The sequence below is a fragment of the Oncorhynchus nerka genome, linkage group LG11 (assembly GCF_034236695.1).
Source record: "Oncorhynchus nerka isolate Pitt River linkage group LG11, Oner_Uvic_2.0, whole genome shotgun sequence".
Classification (NCBI taxonomy): Eukaryota; Metazoa; Chordata; class Actinopteri; order Salmoniformes; family Salmonidae; genus Oncorhynchus; species Oncorhynchus nerka.
In genome coordinates, this window is record NC_088406.1 from 8,259,341 (window position 1) to 8,280,882 (window position 21,542).

Below are 21,542 nucleotides of genomic sequence, written 5' to 3' on the forward strand. Positions count from 1 at the left end.
CAGAGGGAGTCTATAGATGAAGTAAACCATCAGGGAGAGACATCAACAACAACAGCTCTCTTTTGTCCCATCCTCGTTCACTGCATTTACTACAGCCTGGGCTCAGATACGTTTGTGTGCTCTTTCAACTCCATTGCTTCATTTTTGGCATGACAACAATCAGTGACAAGGAGTTGGCATGACAACAATCAGTGACAAGGAGTTGGCATGACAACAATCAGTGACAAGGAGTTGGCATGACAACAATCAGTGACAAGGAGTTGGCATGACAACAATCAGTGACAACGACACAAACAGACTGACAACTCGGGCTACATTTAGCCTATTCTAAGATGGGCCTTCCTCTGAATGGCTGTTTTTCCTAAGATGGGCCTTCCTCTGAATGGCTGTTTTTCCTAAGATGGGCCTTCCTCTGGATGGCTGTTTTTCCTAAGATGGGCCTTCCTCCGAATGGCTGTTTTCCCTAAGATAGGCCTTCCTCCGAATGGCTGTTTTTCCTAAGATGGGCCTTCCTCTGAATGGCTGTTTTTCCTAAGATGGGCCTTCCTCTGAATGGCTGTTTTTCCTAAGATGGGCCTTCCTCTGAATGGCTGTTTTTCCTAAGATGGGCCTTCCTCTGGATGGCTGTTTTTCTCCTTTACTTTAGGAATAAATCAAGATGTTTTTATCCAGTCTTGAGTCCTTTATATAGTATTTAAAGAGGGGCCATCTTCTTGGCTGGCTGAGAGGAAAAGGGACTTTGCCTTTTAAATGTGATCTGTAACCCTAGAAACCTTGAATAGGAAACAGCTGGGGGGGGGTTCAGTGGTAATGAATACGACACAATTTGCCCGTTGAGCTGCTGTCAGCCGAGCAGCATTGGGGCTAGGTCTGTGTCACAAATGTCAGCCTATTTTCTATATAGTACACTACTTTGTCACAAATGTCAGCCTATTTTCTATATAGTACACTACTTTTGAACAGAGACCTATGGGCCCTGGATAAAAGTAGTGCACTAAATAGGTTAAAGGGTGCCATTTTGGATGGAGACCTAGCTGAACGGGAGCAGCCTGTCTGATGGAAAACTCTGGTTTCATTCATACCAGCATTGGAGGTATGCTGGAGCTGATCCAACACTGACCTAGACAATAGAACACGTCTGGGCTGGGAGTTATTGATTTGATTCTGATATATCTTTTAAATTACATTGCTTTGACATTGTTAATGAAGATGGTGTTTCATCGTGTACGATATGTCACAATACTGCCAACGTCATGTCACTCACCTTGTGATGGAGACCTTTCTGTTTAAACTCAGTCTAATGTAAAGCATATAGCTGTAATCATACTGAGATGAAGGCGGTGTGACTCAGTCTAATGTAAAGTATACAGCTGTAGTCATACTGAGATGAAGGCGGTGTGACTCAATCTAATGTAAAGTATACAGCTGTAATCATACTGAGATGAAGGCGGTGTGACTCAATCTAATGTAAAGTATACAGCTGTAGTCATACTGAGATGAAGGCGGTGTGACTCAGTCTAATGTAAAGTATACAGCTGTAATCATACTGAGATGAAGGCGGTGTGACTCAGTCTAATGTAAAGTATACAGCTGTAATCATACTGAGATGAAGGCGGTGTGACTCAGTCTAATGTAAAGTATACAGCTGTAATCATACTGAGATGAAGGCGGTGTGACTCAGTCTAATGTAAAGCATACAGCTGTAATCATACTGAGATGAAGGCGGTGTGACTCAATCTAATGTAAAGTATACAGCTGTAGTCATACTGAGATGAAGGCGGTGTGACTCAGTCTAATGTAAAGTATACAGCTGTAATCATACTCACCACCAGCCAGGCCAGCCGGTCATTGTGGTGCAGAAGAGATGTTCCAGGGGTGACCTGTACAGCTGTAGTCATACTGAGATGAAGTGGTGACTCAGTCTAATGACCCTGTAGTGGTGACCCAATCTAATGTAAAGACACTGCAGTGAGATGACCCGTCTGACCCTGTAAAGTATACAGCTGTGACCAGCCTGCCAGCCCTGTGGTGCAGAAGAGATGTTCCAGGGGTGACCTGTCTGACCCTGTAATGGGCTCAGATAGTTGTTGTACTACTGTTGGATAGATACTGATGGATAGATACTGATGGATAGATACTGCTGGATAGATACTGCTGGATAGATACTGTTGGATAGATACTGTAGGATAGATACTGATGGATAGATACTGTAGGATAGATACTGATGGATAGATACTGATGGATAGATACTGATGGATAGATACTGATGGATAGATACTGCTGGATAGATACTGCTGGATAGACGGACGCCTGTAGGAGATACTGCTTGGCCTGAAAAACAGCTGTTGAAGGGGCTCAGTAGGTCCTACTACAGCTGGTCTGTGGTAGTGAGTACTGTAGACTAAATGGATACAGATACTGTTACTGCTCAGCGTGGCCAACCAGGAAGGTCACCAACAACAGGGCGGACCACGAGCACATACAAACTCTTCGCACACAGTTAAAAGACACATTACATACATACATACCAGTTGAAGTCGGAAGTTTACATACGCCTTAGCCAAATACATTTATACTCAGTTTTACACAATTCCTGACATTAATCCGAGTAAAAAATCCCTGTCTTAGGTCAGTTAGGATCACCACTTTATTTTAAGAATGTGAAATGTCAGAATAATAGTAGAGAGAATGATTTATTTCAGCTTTTATTTCTTTCAACACATTCCCAGTGGGTCAGAAGTTTACATACACTCAATTAGTATTTGGTAGCATTGCCTTTAAATTGTTTAACTTGGGTCAAACGTTTTGGGTAGCCTTCCACAAGCTTCCCACAATAAGTTGGGTGAATTTTGCCCCATTCCTCCTGACAGAGCTGGTGTAACTGAGTCAGGTTTGTAGGTCTCCTTGCTACCATCATTTTTCAGTTCTGCCCACACATTTTCTATAGGATTGAGGTCAGGGCTTTGTAATGGCCACTCCAATACCTTGACTTTGTTGTCCTTAAGCCATTTTGCCACAACTTTGGAAGTATGCTTGGGGTCATTGTTCATTTGGAAGACCCATTTGCGACCAAGCTTTAACTTCCTGACTGATGTCTTGAGATGTTGCTTCAATATATCCACATAATTTTCCCTCCTCATGGTGCCATCTATTTTGTGAAGTGCACCAGTCCCTCCTGCAGCAAAGCACCCCCACCTCATGATGCTGCCACCCCCATGCTTCACGGTTGGGATGGTGTTCTTCAGCTTACAAGTGTCCCCCTTTTTCCTCCAAACATAATGATGGTCATTATGGCCAAACAGTTCTATTTTTGTTTCATCAGACCAGAGAACATTACTTCAAAAAGTACAATCTTTGTCCCATGTGCAGTTGCAAACCGCAGTCTGGCTTTTTTATGGCGGTTTTGGAGCAGTGGCTTCTTCCTTGCTGAGTGGCCTTTCAGGTTATGTCGATATTGGACTCGTTTTAATGTGGATATAGATAAAGTTTTGTACCCATTTCGTCCAGCATTTTCAGAAGGTCCTTTGCTGTTGTTCTGGGATTGATTTGTACTCGCACCAAAGTACGTTCATCTCTAGGAGACAGAACATGTCTCTTTCCTGAGCGGTATGACGACTGCGTGGTCCCATGGTGTTTATACTTGCATACTATTGTTTGTACAGATGAACGTGGTACCTTCAGGCATTTGGAAATTGCTCCCAAGGATGAACCAGACTTGTGGAGGTCTACAATTTTTTTGAAGGTAGGCCTTGAAATACATCCACAGGTACACCTCCAATTGACTCAAATGAGGTCAATTAGCCTATCAGAAGCTTTTAAAGACATGACATCATTTTCTGGAATTTTCCAAGCTGTTTAAAGGCACAGTCAACTTAGTGTATGTAAACTTCTGACCCCCTGGAATTGTAATAGATTATTTCACTTATAAATCACTGTGTCTGTAAACAATTGTTGGAAAATGATTTGTGTCACGCAAAGTAGATGTCCTAACAAACTATAGTTTTGGCAAGTCTGTTAACAAGAAATATGTGAAGTGGTTGAAAAACGAGTTTTAATGACTCCAACCTAAGTGTATGTAAACTTCTGACTTCAACTGTACATACCAGTCTCCTCATCTGCAGCCCTTTGAAGTGCTTAAACAACTTGCTAAACGGGCCACCCAGACAAGCACCAGCACCTCCCAGGGCTCTTACAGTGCGAGTATTTCACTCACATTTGCCCCTAAAAATAGATATGTGCGAACCCGGAAAAAATATTTTTACAAGCATAGTGTGCGATTAAAGATTACAACCTACCGTAATCTATTTTCCCCCCCACTGCTAATGTAGTTTAAAAACTATAAGTCCCACATTCCACAAGCGCCAACCACAGTAGAGTTTTAGGTGATGATGCAGTCAGAGAGAGAAAGGTGAACACTGGAAAATAGTATCAGTATAGGCTATAAGTTAACATGCAGACATAGCTAAAAAAAAACTAGGCCCATTCAAATTTATTTTAAGCGGAAAAAGAGACGAGGAGAAAGAGGAATCCGGCGAGGGGGATTCGCAAGGTTCAACTAATGAAGCCTCTTCACAAGGTTTACCTGAGGCGGCTAACGTTGACATGGCCGGCTAACGTTGACAGGGCCGCTAACGTTGACACGGCGGCTAACGTTGACACGGCCCCTAACGTTGACACGGCCCCTAACGTTGACACGGCCGCTAACGTTGACACGGCGGCTAACGTTGACAGGGCCGCTAACGTTGACAGGGCCGCTAACGATGACAGGGCCGCTAACGTTGACAGGGCCGCTAACGTTGACAGGGCCGCTAACGTTGACAGGGCCGCTAACGTTGACACGGCCGCTAACGTTGACATGGCCGCTAACGTTGACAGGGCCGCTAACGTTGACATGGCCGCTAACGTTAGGGATGCTGAGAACGTGAGCGAAGCTACGGTGACCTCCGCTGTCACTTCAACCTCCACCGGCCAACATATAGATTCAATGCGAATATGGGCTCAAAATGTTCCCATGGCTAAAGTTCAAAAAACAACGTCATGTTCTGCAAATATTGTAGAGGGCAGAAACAGACGGGCAACTCGCCCTTCGTGTCAGGAAACCCGCATCTTTAAAAAGAGATATAGCGTAGCGAAACATCTCGCGGCGGCAGATCCAGTGCAGAGATCTGTACCTGTTGAGACAGGAGAAACCATCAGGCCCGGTGTCAGCAGCCTTGAGGAGGAGAAGAGAAGAGGAGGCAGGTGTTGCTGTCTGAGGAGGAGAGGAGGAAGTGTTGCTGGCTGAAGAGAGGAGGAGGCAAGTGTTGCTGTCTGAGGAGGAGAAGAGGAGGCACGTGTTGCTGTCTGAGGAGAAGAGGAGGAAGTGTTGCTGGCTGAAGAGAGGAGGAGGCAAGTGTTGCTGTCTGAGGAGGAGAAGAGGAGGTAAGTGTTGCTGTCTGAGGAGAAGAGGAGGTAAGTGTTGCTGTCTGAGGAGGAGAAGAGGAGGCACATGTTGCTGTCTGAGGAGGAGAAGAGGAGGTAAGTGTTGCTGTCTGAGGAGGAGAAGAGGAGGCACGTGTTGCTGTCTGAGGAGGAGAAGAGGAGGCAGGTGTTGCTGTCTGAGGAGAAGAAGAGGAGGCAAGTGTTGCTGTCTGAGGAGAAGAAGAGGAGGCACGTGTTGCTGTCTGAGGAGAAGAAGAGGAGGCACGTGTTGCTGTCTGAGGAGGAGAAGAGGAGGCAAGTGTTGCTGTCTGAGGAGAAGAAGAGGAGGCAAGTGTTGCTGTCTGAGGAGAAGAAGAGGAGGCAGGTGTTGCTGTCTGAGGAGGAGAAGAGGAGGCACGTGTTGCTGTCTGAGGAGAAGAAGAGGAGGCAAGTGTTGCTGTCTGAGGAGAAGAAGAGGAGGTAAGTGTTGCTGTCTGAGAAGGAGAAGAGGAGGCAAGTGTTGCTGTCTGAGGAGAAGAAGAGGAGGCACGTGTTGCTGTCTGAGGAGGAGAAGAGGAGGCACGTGTTGCTGTCTGAGGAGAAGAAGAGGAGGCACGTGTTGCTGTCTGAGGAGGAGAAGAGGAGGCAAGTGTTGCTGTCTGAGAGGAGAAGAGGAGGCAAGTGTTGCTGTCTGAGGAGAAGAAGAGGAGGCAAGTGTTGCTGTCTGAGGAGGAGAAGAGGAGGCAGCTGAAAATTAAGATAAACATTGCATACTTCATTGTGAAAGAAGAACCTTTTTTGTCAAATTTAGGCCGCTTATCAGACTCCACAACCAAAACGGAGTTGATCGGTCAAATTGCTGACATAATGAGAGAGAGCCTGTCAGCGAAGCTAAAAGCCACGTTCTAATAGACGGAGACACAGATATATCCAACACCGAATGTGAGATTGTCTACGTACGCTTGTTGGAGGATGGGAAGGAAGCCAGTCAATCTCCTGGTCAGACAACAGAGCGTTGAGCACTCTCATGCCATTAGTAATTGGTCCTCTTTATAGGCTTTATTCTTGTGTAAAGTTTAAATCATTATTCATAAATGGAGATCATTTAAATTAGTTTGTCAGAAATACTTTTGTATCATTTTTTTTTGTTGTGTGTTGTCATTCGAGGTGTTTTGGATGCCACCAAGGCCACATTTCGTGTTGTTTGCCCAGAGGAGGATGGAAGGTCATGGATGAAGAGGTGCATCTCCTTCGGGCAGATGGTGCCTCTGTGAACCTGGGCCACCGTGGGGGAGTGATGTACCACCTGCAGAGAGAGGCAGAGGGGGCATATTATCCCAGTCCACTGTGGGGAGTGATGTACCACCTGCAGAGAGAGGCAGGGGGGCATATTATCCCAGTCCACCGTGGGGAGTGATGTACCACCTGCAGAGAGAGGCAGGGGGGCATATTATCCCAGTCCACCGGGGGGAGTGATGTACCACCTGCAGAGAGAGGCAGGGGGGCATATTATCCCAGTCCACCGTGGGGAGTGATGTACCACCTGCAGAGAGAGGCAGGGGGGGGCATATTATCCCAGTCCACCGTGGGGGAGTGATGTACCACCTGCAGAGAGAGGCAGGGGGGGCATATTATCCCAGTCCACCGCAGGGGGAGTGATGTACCACCTGCAGAGAGGCAGGGGGGGGGGCATATTATCCCAGTCCACCGTGGGGAGTGATGTACCACCTGCAGAGGGGCAGGGGGCATATTATCCCAGTCCACCGTGGGGAGTGATGTACCACCTGCCAGGGGGGGCATATTATCCCAGTCCACCGTGGGGGAGTGATGTACCACCTGCAGAGAGAGGCAGGGGGGGCATATTATCCCAGTCCACCGTGGGGAGTGATGTACCACCTGCAGAGAGAGGCAGGGGGGGCATATTATCCCAGTCCACCGTGGGGAGTGATGTACCACCTGCAGAGAGAGGCAGGGGGGCATATTATCCCAGTCCACCGTGGGGAGTGATGTACCACCTATTATCCCAGTCCACCGTGGGGGAGTGATGTACCACCTGCAGAGAGAGGCAGGGGGGCATATTATCCCAGTCCACCGTGGGGAGTGATGTACCACCTGCAGAGAGAGGCAGGGGGGCATATTATCCCAGTCCACTGTGGGGAGTGATGTACCACCTGCAGAGAGAGGCAGGGGGGGCATATTATCCCAGTCCACCGTGGGGAGTGATGTACCACCTGCAGAGAGAGGCAGGGGGCATATTATCCCAGTCCACCGTGGGGGAGTGATGTACCACCTGCAGAGAGAGGCAGGGGGAATATTATCCCAGTCCACCGTGGGGGAGTGATGTACCACCTGCAGTCCACCGTGGGGGAGTGAGCAGGGGGAGGCATATTATCCCAGTCCACCGTGGGGGAGTGATGTACCACCTGCAGAGGAGGCAGGGGGGCATATTATCCCAGTCCACCGTGGGGAGTGATGTACCACCTGCAGAGAGAGGCAGGGGGGCATATTATCCCAGTCCACCGTGGGGGAGTGATGTACCACCTGCAGAGAGAGGCAGGGGGGCATATTATCCCAGTCCACCGTGGGGGAGTGATGTACCACCTGCAGAGAGAGGCAGGGGGGGCATATTATCCCAGTCCACTGTGGGGGAGTGATGTACCACCTTATCCCAGTCCACCGTGGGGAGTGATGTACCACCTGCAGAGAGAGGCAGGGGGGGGCATATTATCCCATTCAACTGTATGCCACATAGGTTTGTAACTAATAAATTCTCTATGATTTAGTTTTATTTGCTAGCAGATAATGTTAAACAACACTGTGTCTGTGTGTGTGTCTGTGTGTGTGTGTCTGTGTGTGTGTGTGTGTGTGTGTGTGTGTGTGTGTGTCTGTGTCTGTGTGTCTGTGTGTGTGTGTGTGTGTGTGTGTGTGTGTGTGTGTGTGTCTGTGTCTGTGTGTCTGTGTGTGTGTGTGTCTGTGTCTGTGTGTGTCTGTGTGTGTGTGTGTGTCTGTGTGTCTGTGTGTCTGTGTGTGTGTCTGTGTGTCTGTGTCTGTGTGTGTGTTTGCCAAGTGCTGGAATGGTAAATACCACAGGTATATTGTTTTCTGTTGGCACAAGAGACAGGGGGAAGGAGACAGGGGGGGAAGGAAGGAGACAGGGGGGAGGAGACAGGGGGAAGGAGACAGGGGGAAGGAGACAGGGGGAGACAGGGGGAATGAGACAGGGGGAATGGAGACAGGGGGAAAGGAGACAGGGGGAATGAGACAGGGGGAAAGGAGACAGGGGGAAAGGAGACAGGGGGAATGAGACAGGGGGAAAGGAGACAGGGGGAAGGAGACAGGGGCGGAAGGAGACAGGGGGAAGGAGACAGGGGGAAGGAGACAGGGAGACAGGGGGGGAAGGAGACAGGGGGGAGACAGGGGGGAAGGAGACAGGGGGAAGGAGACAGGGGGGAGACAGGGGGAATGAGACAGGGGGAATGAGACAGGGGGAAGGAGACAGGGGGGGGAAGGAGACAGGGGGAAGGAGACAGGGGGGAAGGAGACATTTAATTGTTTGGAAGATTCTGTTCCCGACTTTCACAGACTAGAGCTGTCTTTCAGAGTGCTAAACGCTGACACATGGCCAGGAGACCAGGCCAGCCTTCACACCTCTGGCGATGATGGTGCGGTATACCTGATGAGGCATTTCAAGGAGCCTCTAGAGAGGTAAGAATTTATCTGACACTGCGTTGCCATATGAGACAATGTTATGTTTGCATATTTGCTCTGTTTAATCCTGCAGATCAGGTTCAGATCAGGTCAGGTTGCGCAACATGGCTGCATTCCAGGATGAGTGGCAAGGAGCTGAAAATCCTGGTCAGCCACAATGTCAAGGACAAGTCCTACAGTGGCCTGTGGGGAGACCATGTTGACAAAGGACCCCTACAGGCACGATCACAAGGTCGACTAACAGTCCTGAGTGGTTATGTATGGTATCCTATGGTTGGTTTTGATAAGATTAAATGGTAAGAGTTTAAATGAAATTGAAAGATATAATCTTTTCCCTAGAACATACTGGAGTTGGTGCAGTTTATGCTGGTGCTGCCCATTTCAGCCTCCCGGTGTGAGAGAGGCTTCTCTGCGCAGAACCGGATTAAGAATTCGACAAGAAGCTGCCTTGGGTTCTCCACCACTGAAGTCCTGATGAGGATCAGCCTGGAGGGGCCTTCTGTCGAGGATTTCCATCCCACTCCTGCCGTGGACCGCTGGCTGTAAGGGTGCCAGACGGCTGACCCCTAAGCGTGCCAGACGGCTGACCCCTAAGCGTGCCAGACGGCTGACCCCTAAGCGTGCCAGACGGCACCAAGTGTCCCTTGGTAAGTGCTGTTGTACAGATGAGTGTCCCTTGGTAAGTGCTGTTGTACAGATAAGTGTCCCTTGGTAAGTGCTGTTGTACAGATGAGTGTCCCTTGGTAAGTGCTGTTGTACAGATGAGTGTCCCTTGGTAAGTGCTGTTGTACAGACGGTGTCCCTTGGTAAGTGCTGTTGTACAGATGAGTGTCCCTTGGTAAGTGCTGATGTACAGATGAGTGTGCCAACTTACAAAAGCAGCTGGACAGATGATGTCCTTTGGTAAGTGCTGTTGTCAGATGTGTCCCTTGGTAAGTGCTGTTGCACAGATGAGTGTCCCTTGGTAAGTGCTGTTGTACAGATGAGTGTCCCTTGGTAAGTGCTGTTGTACAGATGAGTGTCCCTTGGTAAGTGCTGTTGTACAGATGAGTGTCCCTTGGTAAGTGCTGTTGTACAGATGAGTGTCCCTTGGTAAGTGCTGTTGTACAGATGAGTGTCCCTTGGTAAGTGCTGTTGTACAGATGAGTGTCCCTTGGTAAGTGCTGTTGTACAGATGAGTGTCCCTTGGTAAGTGCTGTTGTACAGATGAGTGTCCCTTGGTAAGTGCTGTTGTACAGATGAGTGTCCCTTGGTAAGTGCTGTTGTACAGATGAGTGTCCCTTGGTAAGTGCTGTTGTACAGATGAGTGTCCCTTGGTAAGTGCTGTTGTACAGATGAGTGTCCCTTGGTAAGTGCTGTTGTACAGATGAGTGTCCCTTGGTAAGTGCTGTTGTACAGATGAGTGTCCCTTGGTAAGTGCTGTTGTACAGATGAGTGTCCCTTGGTAAGTGCTGTTGTACAGATGAGTGTCCCTTGGTAAGTGCTGTTGTACAGATGAGTGTCCCTTGGTAAGTGCTGTTGTACAGATGAGTGTCCCTTGGTAAGTGCTGTTGTACAGATGAGTGTCCCTTGGTAAGTGCTGTTGCACAGATGAGTGTCCCTTGGTAAGTGCTGTTGCACAGATGAGTGTCCCTTGGTAAGTGCTGTTGTACAGATGAGTGTCCCTTGGTAAGTGCTGTTGTACAGATGAGTGTCCCTTGGTAAGTGCTGTTGTACAGATGAGTGTCCTTGGTAAGTGAGTGAGGAGTAGGGGGGCTGGGAGTGAGGAGTAGGGGGGCTGGGAGTGAGGAGTAGGGGGGGCTGGGAGGAGAGAGTAGGGGGGCTGAGAGTGAGGAGTAGGGGGGGCTGAGAGTGAGGAGTAGGGGGGCTGAGAGGGGGGGGGGCTGAGAGTGAGGAGTAGGGGGGGGCTGGGAGTGAGGAGTAGGGGGGCTGGGAGTGAGGAGTAGAGGGGGCTGGGAGTGAGGAGTAGAGGGGGGCTGGGAGTGAGGAGTAGGGGGGCTGGGAGTGAGGAGGGGGGGCTGAGAGTGAGGAGTAGGGGGCTGGGAGTGAGGAGTAGGGGGGGGCTGAGAGTGAGGAGTAGGGGGGGGGGCTGGGAGTGAGGAGTAGGGGGGCTGGGAGTGAGGAGTAGGGGGGCTGGGAGTGAGGAGTAGGGGGGCTGGGAGTGAGGAGTAGGGGGGCTGGGAGTGAGGAGTAGGGGGGGGCTGGGAGTGAGGAGTAGGGGGGCTGGGAGTGAGGAGGAGGGGGGGGCTGGGAGTGAGGAGTAGGGGGGGGGGCTGGGAGTGAGGAGTAGGGGGCTGGGAGTGAGGGGGGGGGCTGGGAGTGAGGAGTAGGGGGCTGGGAGGAGGAGTAGGGGGGGGCTGGGAGTGAGGAGTAGGGGGGGCTGGGAGTGAGGAGTAGGGGGGCTGGGAGTGAGGAGTAGGGGGGGCTGGGAGTGAGGAGTAGGGGGGCTGGGAGTGAGGAGTAGGGGGGGGCTGGGAGTGAGGAGTAGGGGGGGGCTGGGAGTGAGGAGTAGGGGGGCTGGGAGTGAGGAGTAGGGGGGCTGGGAGTGAGGAGGGGGGGGGCTGGGAGTGAGGAGTAGGGGGGGGGCTGGGAGTGAGGAGTAGGGGGGCTGGGAGTGAGGAGTAGGGGGGGGGCTGGGAGTGAGGAGTAGGGGGGCTGGGAGTGAGGAGTAGGGGGGCTGGGAGTGAGGAGTAGGGGGGGGCTGGGAGTGAGGAGTAGGGGGGCTGGGAGTGAGGAGTAGGGGGGGGCTGAGAGTGAGGAGTAGGGGGCTGGGAGTGAGGAGTAGGGGGGCTGGGAGTGAGGAGTAGGGGGGCTGGGAATGGGGACTAGGGCGGGGGCTGAGAGTGAGGAGTAGGGGGAGGCTGGGAATGGGGAGTAGGGGGGGGCTGGGAGTGAGGAGTAGGGGGGCTGAGAGTGAGAAGTAGGGGGGCTGGGAGTGAGGACTAGGGCGGGGGGCTGGGAGTGAGGACTAGGGGGGGGCTGGGAGGAGGAGCAGGGGGGGGGTGAGGACTAGGCGGGGGGCTGGGAGTGAGGACTGGGCGGGGGGCTGGGAGTGAGGACTGGGCGGGGGGCTGGGAGTGAGGACTGGGCCCCCCCAGGCCTGCCCTGTCGAAGGCCTTTAAAACGTCCCTTAGCTACGGCCTTCATTCTAAATCCTACATGCAGCAGCTAGTGGCTCGCCTGACTGTCTGGTCCAGGCCTTTAAAATGTCAACTCAACTACACCCTTCATTCTAATCCTTGTGCCAGGACACAACGACACAAAGCCTTAGCTGACCGCGGACTGCTTGGACACAACGACACAAAGCCTTAGCTGACCGCGGACTGCTTGGACACAACGCCGAGGACAGTTAGCAGTAGCTAAAAGAACAACAGTGATGTATTGAGAATGTGTTCTCAGTTAATCCACCGTGATTAGAATCTCCTTCCAGCGAAGCGATCAATGTGTTCCAGGTCAGCGAGCGACAATATCAAGCTGAAAGCTCCTCTACTCCACGTGGCTTGGTTGTTTCTTTATGTAACGCTCAACAACACATCCGACAGAGAGAGAGTCTGCTTCCCAAATGCTACACTATTCTCCGTGCAGTGCACGACTTCTGACCAGAGAGAGCACTGCCATTTGGGACAGAAACCCTTCCAATTTCATTTAAACCCTCGTCTCAATCTCAGCAGGGAATAAAGAGATGGAATGCATTTTAAGGAGGGTGACGTAAGGTTCCCTATAGAACTGTTAAAAAGACACTCGATAGTCGAGGTGGCCGAACCCGGGCAGACAGAGTGCACGTCATCTATTGAAACTGATCCGACAGTCGTCTGAAAGCTTTGTGACAAAGACTGTGTCCCAAATGGCACCCATTTAGTGCACTACACTTGACCCCAAGTCGTGCACTATATATATATATATATATATATATATATATATATAGTGCAAGACTTGGTGTCAAGTGTAGTGCACTAAATGGGTGACTGTAAATCTGCAGTCATATTTGGAAACTTGCCGTCTTGACTGTACCAAATGGCACCCTATTCCCTATATATATAGGGAATAGGGTGCCATTTGGTAGTGTCAAGATGCCAAGTTTCCAAATATGACTGCAGATTTTCGAGAAAGGACAATGGAGAAAGAGACAGAGTCCTCTTCAGACAGTCAGAAGTAGATGTAGTTATCGAATCAAATGAACGTTTATTTGTCACGTGAACAGAATACAACAAGTAAAACATACAGCAAAATACTGACAAGCTCTTCCTCAACTATGCAGAGTTCAATGTCAAAAAAGGTACAAATAGAAGATTCCAGAACAGGATCTTTAAAAAAAAATAAGTACGGAATTATATGACCGTTCCAGCTGTGCATCTACACGGCTCAGATATCTGGTCTACACGGCTCAGATATCTGGTCTACGCGGCTCAGATATCTGGTCTACACGGCTCAGATATCTGGTCTACACGGCTCAGATATCTGGTCTACACGGCTCAGATATCTGGTCTACGCGGCTCAGATATCTGGTCTACACGGCTCAGATATCTGGTCTACGCGGCTCAGATATCTGGTCTACACGGCTCAGATATCTGGTCTACACGGCTCAGATATCTGGTCTACGCGGCTCAGATATCTGGTCTACGCGGCTCAGATCTCTGGTCTACACGACTCAGAGATCTGGTCTACACGGCTCAGAGATCTGGTCTACACGGCTCAGATCTGGTCTACACGGCTCAGATATCTGGTCTACACGGCTCAGATCTGGTCTACACGGCTCAGATATCTGGTCTACACGGCTCAGATATCTGGTCTACACGACTCAGAAATCTGGTCTACACGGCTGAGAGATCTGGTCTACACGGCTCAGATCTGGTCTACACGGCTCAGATATCTGGTCTACACGGCTCAGATATCTGGTCTACGCGGCTCAGAGATCTGGTCTACACGGCTCAGATATCTGGTCTACACGGCTCAGATCTCTGGTCTACACGGCTCAGAGATCTGGTCTACACGGCTGAGAGATCTGGTCTACACGGCTCAGATCTCTGGTCTACACGGCTCAGAGATCTGGTCTACACGGCTGAGAGATCTGGTCTACACGGCTCAGATCTGGTCTACGCGGCTCAGATATCTGGTCTACGCGGCTCAGATATCTGGTCTACGCGGCTCAGATATCTGGTCTACGCGGCTCAGATATCTGGTCTACGCGGCTCAGATATCTGGTCTCCTCGGCTCAGATATCTGGTCTACGCGGCTCAGATATCTGGTCTACGCGGCTCAGATATCTGGTCTCCGCGGCTCAGATATCTGGTCTCCTCGGCTCAGATATCTGGTCTCTCGGCTCAGATATCTGGTCTACGCGACTCAGATATCTGGTCTACACGGCTCAGATATCTGGTCTCCACGGCTCAGATATCTGGTCTACGCGGCTCAGATATCTGGTCTACGCGGCTCAGATATCTGGTCTACGCGGCTCAGATCTCTGGTCTACACGGCTCAGATATCTGGTCTACACGGCTCAGATATCTGGTCTACACGACTCAGAGATCTGGTCTACGCGGCTGAGAGATCTGGTCTACGCGGCTCAGATATCTGGTCTACGCGGCTCAGATATCTGGTCTACGCGGCTCAGATATCTGGTCTACGCGGCTCAGATATCTGGTCTACGCGGCTCAGATATCTGGTCTACGCGGCTCAGATATCTGGTCTACGCGGCTCAGATATCTGGTCTACACGGCTCAGATATCTGGTCTACGCGGCTCAGATATCTGGTCTACGCGGCTCAGAGATCTGGTCTACGCGGCTCAGAGATCTGGTCTACACGGCTCAGAGATCTGGTCTACGCGGCTCAGAGATCTGGTCTACGCGGCTCAGATATCTGGTCTACGCGGCTCAGATATCTGGTCTACGCGGCTCAGATCTGGTCTACACGGCTCAGAGATCTGGTCTACACGGCTCAGATATCTGGTCTACACGGCTCAGATATCTGGTCTATAAAGTAGATGCTGCAGAGTCTACTGATCCAAATCAGATCTCTAGGCCCACCGTTTAACTTTGGTTTCCATCACACACACACACACACCTCTCCCCCCCACCCTCCCCCACCACCTCTCCCCCCCTCTCCCCCACCACACTCTCTCCCCACCCTCCCCCTCCCCTCCCCCACCACACCTCTCCCCCACCACACCTCTCCCCCACCACACCTCCAGGAACTAAATGCAATACAATACACCATAATGTCAAAGTGGAATTATGTTTTTGGAAATTCTTACAAATTAAAAGCTGAAATGTATTGAGTCAATAAGTATTCAACCCATTTGTTATGGCAAACCTAAACTTTTAATTTTAATTAGTTAGTTTTAATTGTTGGAAATGTAAATGTAATGTAAATGTAAAAACAATAAGAAATCATCTCCAATTGATTTAAGTTTGGAAATGTATTCCCACGTATAATGGAGAGATATACAGTGAGCTCCAAAATTATTGAGACAGTGACAAATCTTTGGTTGTTTTGGCTCTATACTCCTGCACTTTAATTTGAGGGTATTTTCATCCATATCGGGTGAACCGTTTAGAAATTACAGCACTTTTTCTACATAGTCCCCCTATTTTAGGGGACCAAAAGTATTGGAACAAATCACTTATGGGTTCATTAAAGTAGTCAAAAGTTCAGTATTTGGTCCCATATTCCTTCCTAGCACACAATGACTACATCAAGATTGTGGCTCTAAGAACTTGGACTCATTTGCTGTTTGTTTTGGAGTACAGAGCAAAAACAACAAAACATTTGTCACTGTCACAATACCCTGAGCTCACTGTATGTGATCGTATACAACCGTAAACCAGGTTTGAAATTATTATCTAAAGTCACAGAATAACCTCTGGGCTTAAATTCGAGAAACATTGCTCAACATGTTGATAACTGGTTGACCAACTAAAAACAACACACAGAATGTGTTCTATATTCAGTTCTTTAACAAATAAAACACGATTAATACAAGAATATCTTAAATGTTCCTGATGCAAAACCATTCCTGAGACGCAGAGCATAGAAAATAAAGTGTACAACTAAATCTTAACTATTTAAAACAGTAAATTTGATACATATCAGGGGTTCATTTGCTAATCTATTGCCATAATATTGTCTCAAATGACATGAATTCGAACTGTTTCATTATTCTATCACTGATATATACTGTAAATCATTTAATGTACTAAATTAAGTTTAGTTCCAAAACAACATTAAAAACACATTGAAGCTCATTTCTGAAGCTTCTATATTGCAATAGTCTACACACCATACATACAATAGATTTTACACAGCATACTAGGATTCCCAGAGTGCATTTCAACTCCCAGAGTGCAACGCTTCACCCAGGGCTGCTGGCAGGCTACTGTTAGCAAGCCCAAGGAAACAGGAAGTAGTCTAAATGTATTGTTGTCATAGATAAATTGAGCACATTTGACATTACTTTTGAGTTGTAATCATATTATAATATTCACATGAATGTCATGCTGAATATGTTCATGTCATTATCACAACAACAACAAAATTATTGAATATAGTAGCTCGTAGAATAACGTTCCAATGTAATGTGGAAAATAGTTTGTTGTTTTGGAACTGAACCTCCCTTCCACTGCGCTGCTTTGTAACACCTGTTGCTTAGTTGTTTTGGTGGGCTGGCCCTCATCTGCTTTGTACACAAATTACTCCCACAGTTTTCTTCTGGAGCCAGTTGTCAACAAGCTGCGGGAGTGGAGGTATGATGTTTTGCTTAGAAGAAGCCATGCTGTCGGCATTCTCTCTCCTCTCACTTGCTTATCAAATGTGGCTCGGGCTGTGTCATCTACATGCACAAGTAGCCTGGCTAGCTTACTACTGCCCCCTAGAGAAGACAAGTAGCCTGGCTAGCTTACTACTGCCCCCTTGAGAACACAAGTAGCCTAGCTAGCTTACTACTGCCCCCTAGAGAAGACAAGTAGCCTGGCTAGCTTACTACTGCCCCCTAGAGAAGACAAGTAGCCTTACTACTACTGCCCCCTAGAGAAGACAAGTAGCCTGGCTAGCTTACTACTGCCCCCTAGAGAAGACAAGTAGCCTGGCTAGCTTACTACTGCCCCCTAGAGAAGACAAGTAGCCTGGCTAGCTTACTACTGCCCCCTAGAGAAGACAAGTAGCCTGGCTAGCTTACTACTGACCCCTAGAGAAGACAAGTAGCCTGGCTAGCTTACTACTGCCCCCTAGAGAAGATTCAGACAAATTACTAGACAGACTGGATCCCCTCAATCAATATGACATGAGACACATTTGGCAGAAGTACCATAAGTAACAAATTCTAGTACCGGACCGTTTTTCGTGTTCTATAATTGAAAAAGTACCGAAGTTTGTGTACTCGTTGACGTTCCAGTGTACTCCTGACGTTCCAGTGTACTCCTGACGTTTCCGTGTACTCCTGACGTTCCAGTGTACTCCTGACGTTCCAGTGTACTCCTGACGTTCCAGTGTACTCCTGACGTTCCAGTGTACTCCTGACGTTCCAGTGTACTCCTTGACGTTCCAGTGTACTCCTGACGTTCCAGTGTACTCCTTGACGTTCCAGTGTACTCCTGACGTTCCAGTGTACTCCTGACGTTCCAGTGTACTCCTTGACGTTCCAGTGTACTCCTTGACGTTCCAGTGTACTCCTTGACGTTCCAGTGTACTCCTGACGTTCCAGTGTACTCTTGACGTTCCAGTGTACTCTTGACGTTCCAGTGTACTCTTGACGTTCCAGTGTACTCTTGACGTTCCAGTGTACTCCTGACGTTCCAGTGACGTCCAGTGTACTCCTGACGTTCCAGTGTACTCCTGACGTTCCAGTGTACTCCTGACGTTCCAGTGTACTCCTGACGTTCCAGTGTACTCATTGTAGAATGCACAAGGTGCACTTTGGACGCTATTTATAACTTGTCAGAAATGTCCAGTTGATCAACTAGCCCATGTCAGCTAATGTTTTTAGCCCATATATTCTGTTGTAATGTTAGACACTCAGATATCACATGAACATACATAAAACAAGCACCGGTATACCGGTCTAGGGAGCACCGGTCTAGGGAGCACCGGTATACCGGTCTAGGGAGCACCGGTCTAGGGAGCACCGGTATACCGGTATAGAGAGCACCGGTCTAGGGAGCACCGGTATATGGAGCACCGGTCTAGGGAGCACCGGTATACCGGTATAGAGAGCACCGGTCTAGGGAGCACCGGTCTAGGGAGCACCGGTCTAGGGAGCACCGGTATACCGGTCTAGGGAGCACCGGTCTAGGGAGCACCGGTCTAGGGAGCACCGGTATACCGGTATAGAGAGCACCGGTCTAGGGAGCGCCGGTCTAGGGAGCGCCGGTATAGGGAGCGCCGGTCTAGGGAGCACCGGTATAGGGAGCACCGGTATTCCGTAGGGAGCACCGGTATTCCGGTCTAGGGAGCACCGGTATTCCGGTCTAGGGACCACCGGTATTCCGGTCTAGGGAGCACCGGTCTAGGGAGCACCGGTCTAGGGAGCACCGGTATACCGGTATAGAGAGCACCGGTCTAGGGAGCGCCGGTCTAGGGAATGCCGGTATAGGGAGCGCCGGTATAGGGAGCGCCGGTATAGGGAGCGCCGGTATAGGGAGCGCCGGTCTAGGGAGCGCCGGTATTCCGGTCTAGGGCCCACCGGTATTCGGTCTAGGGGGAGCGCGCCCAGTAAGGAGCGTCGGTCTAGGAGCGCGGTCTAGGGAGCGCCGGTCTAGGGAGCGCCGGTCTAGGGAGCGCCGGTATAGGGAGCGCCGGTCTAGGGAGCGCCGGTCTAGGGAGCGCCGGTATTCCGGTCTAGGGCCCACCGGTATTCCGGTCTAGGGAGCACCGGTCTAGGGAGCACCGGTCTAGGGAGCGCCGGTCTAGGGAGCGCCGGTCTAGGGAGCGCCGGTATAGGGAGCGCCGGTCTAGGGAGCGCCGGTATAGGGAGCGCCGGTCTAGGGCCCACCGGTATTCCGGTATAGGGAGCGCCGGTATAGGGAGCACCGGTCTAGGGAGCACCGGTCTAGGGAGCACCGGTCTAGGGCCCACCGGTATTCCGGTATAGGGAGCGCCGGTATAGGGAGCGCCGGTCTAGGGAGCGCCGGTCTAGGGAGCACCGGTCTAGGGAGCGCCGGTCTAGGGAGCGCCGGTCTAGGGAGCGCCGGTCTAGGGAGCGCCGGTCTAGGGAGCGCCGGTCTAGGGAGCACCGGTCTAGGGAGCACCGGTCTAGGGAGCACCGGTCTAGGGAGCGCCGGTCTAGGGAGCGCCGGTCTAGGGAGCGCCGGTCTAGGGAGCACCGGTCTAGGGAGCACCGGTATAGGGGTCTAGGGAGCACCGGTCTAGGGAGCACCGGTCTAGGGCCCACCGGTATTCTAGGGAGCACCGGTCTAGGGAGCACCGGTCTAGGGAGCACCGGTCTAGGGAGCACCGGTATAGGGAGCACCGGTCTAGGGAGCACCGGTCTAGGGAGCACCGGTCTAGGGAGCACCGGTCTAGGGAGCACCGGTCTAGGGAGCACCGGTCTAGGGAGCACCGGTCTAGGGAGCACCGGTCTAGGGAGCACCGGTCTAGGGAGCACCGGTCTAGGGAGCACCGGTCTAGGGAGCACCGGTCTAGGGAGCACCGGTCTAGGAGCATTCCGGTCTAGGGAGGTCTAGGGAGCACCGGTCTAGGGAGCACCGGTCTAGGGAGCACCGGTCTAGGGAGCGCCGGTCTAGGGAGCGCCGGTCTAGGGAGCACCGGTCTAGGGAGCACCGGTCTAGGGGGAGCACCGGTCTAGGGAGCACCGGTCTAGGGAGCACCGGTCTAGGGAGCAGCACCGGTATAGGGAGCGCCCGGTCTAGGGAGAGCTAGGGAGCACCGGTCTAGGGAGCACCGGTCTAGGGAGCACCGGTCTAGGGAGCACCGGTCTAGGGAGCACCGGTCTAGGGAATGGGTTGTTATTTGGGACACATCCTTTGCGAATCAAGCTGTGTTTAAAGAAAGTGTTACTTTCTCAAGGGGAATCATTGTGCTTGAATTCAATGTACACAAACTCAGGAGGCTCGCTTTAAAATAGTGGTGTTCTGTCTTCAATGTACACAAACTCAGGAGGCTCCCTTTAAAATAGTGGTGTTCTGTCTTCAATGTACACAAACTCAGGAGGCTCCCTTTAAAATAGTGGTGTTCTGTCTTCAATGTACACAAACTCAGGAGGCTCCCTTTAAAATAGTGGTGTTCTGTCTTCAATGTACACAAACTCAGGAGGCTCGCTTTAAAATAGTGGTGTTCTGTCTTCAATGTACACAAACTCAGGAGGCTCCCTTTAAAATAGTGGTGTTCTGTCTTCAATGTACACAAACTCAGGAGGCTCCCTTTAAAATAGTGGTGTTCTGTCTTCAATGTACACAAACTCAGGAGGCTCCCTTTAAAATAGTGGTGTTCTGTCTTCAATGTACACAAACTCAGGAGGCTCCCTTTAAAATAGTGGTGTTCTGTCTTCAATGTACACAAACTCAGGAGGCTCCCTTTAAAATAGTGGTGTTCTGTCTTCAATGTACACAAACTCAGGAGGCTCCCTTTAAAATAGTGGTGTTCTGTCTTCAATGTACACAAACTCTCTCCTCTCTCTAAAAATGTTCAACTCTTATCAAGGAATATCAGAGGAGCTAAAAAGCACTCGTCTCAGCTCGTCCTCGTATCCGAGCATTAAAACCAGAGGCCTGTTACCCTGACCTTGTGTCCTGCTAAATTCTAGGATGACGGGTTGTTAAAACCACATCGCCATAACTACGACAGGCAGCAGATGACCCATTCTCACCCTTCTCCAGGCTTCCTTCAGCACAAAGACACAGCGGCAAGCAGCCTGAGTTTAAATAGATTCAGATTAAACAAACCTACAGTCCTTCAGCCCTCCCCTTACCAAGATATGCACTAGGGATTCTCCTTGGTTGCATCCAAAATGGCTCCCTGTTCCCCGTAGGGCTCTGGTCAAAAGTAGTGCACCGCATATTGAATAGTGTGCCATTTGGGACAAATCCCCCTCGACTTTGACCAGTAGCAGCTCTGCTATCCTATTTGCAATTCATCAAAATCGCTCTTTTTTCTCAGCTCCACAATACCACCACCACCGCTTTTGTCATGACAACACAGCAGACGGCTGTTGGCCGGATGACTGTATTGTTGCTGCCTCACATTGAAATGGGGAGCAAGACAATAGACCTTTTGCATGTAGTTGTAGTAAAAAAGTTGTCACCAGAAACACAGGTTAAAAAGACCCAGCGTAGTGTCACAACAAACCTCCCTAGGCTGATTGGATAATCCCACTCCCCAAATGTACTAGAACCCTATGACATCACATGACCCACGTCATCAACAGACTAGTCAGCCCCTCATGCTAACTTTTACATGTAGCTACTACCACAAGTAAATGTTATAG

General features: G+C 50.1%; 2 protein-coding genes across 4 annotated transcripts in view; both read right to left on the bottom strand.

Annotated features, from left to right (window-relative positions):
• Window positions 1–21,542, bottom strand: part of LOC115127065 (rho guanine nucleotide exchange factor TIAM1-like) — a 254,164-nt gene that overhangs the window by 162,656 nt on the left and 69,966 nt on the right. The gene's annotated exons all lie outside the window — the stretch shown is intronic.
• Window positions 9,979–12,255, bottom strand: LOC135574090 (uncharacterized). The gene is made up of 2 exons (XM_065024965.1): window positions 12,247–12,255; window positions 9,979–12,087 (listed from the first exon to the last, which is right to left on the bottom strand). Exons 1-2 carry the CDS (start codon window positions 12,253–12,255, stop codon window positions 9,979–9,981), a joined length of 2,118 nt encoding a protein of 705 aa, XP_064881037.1.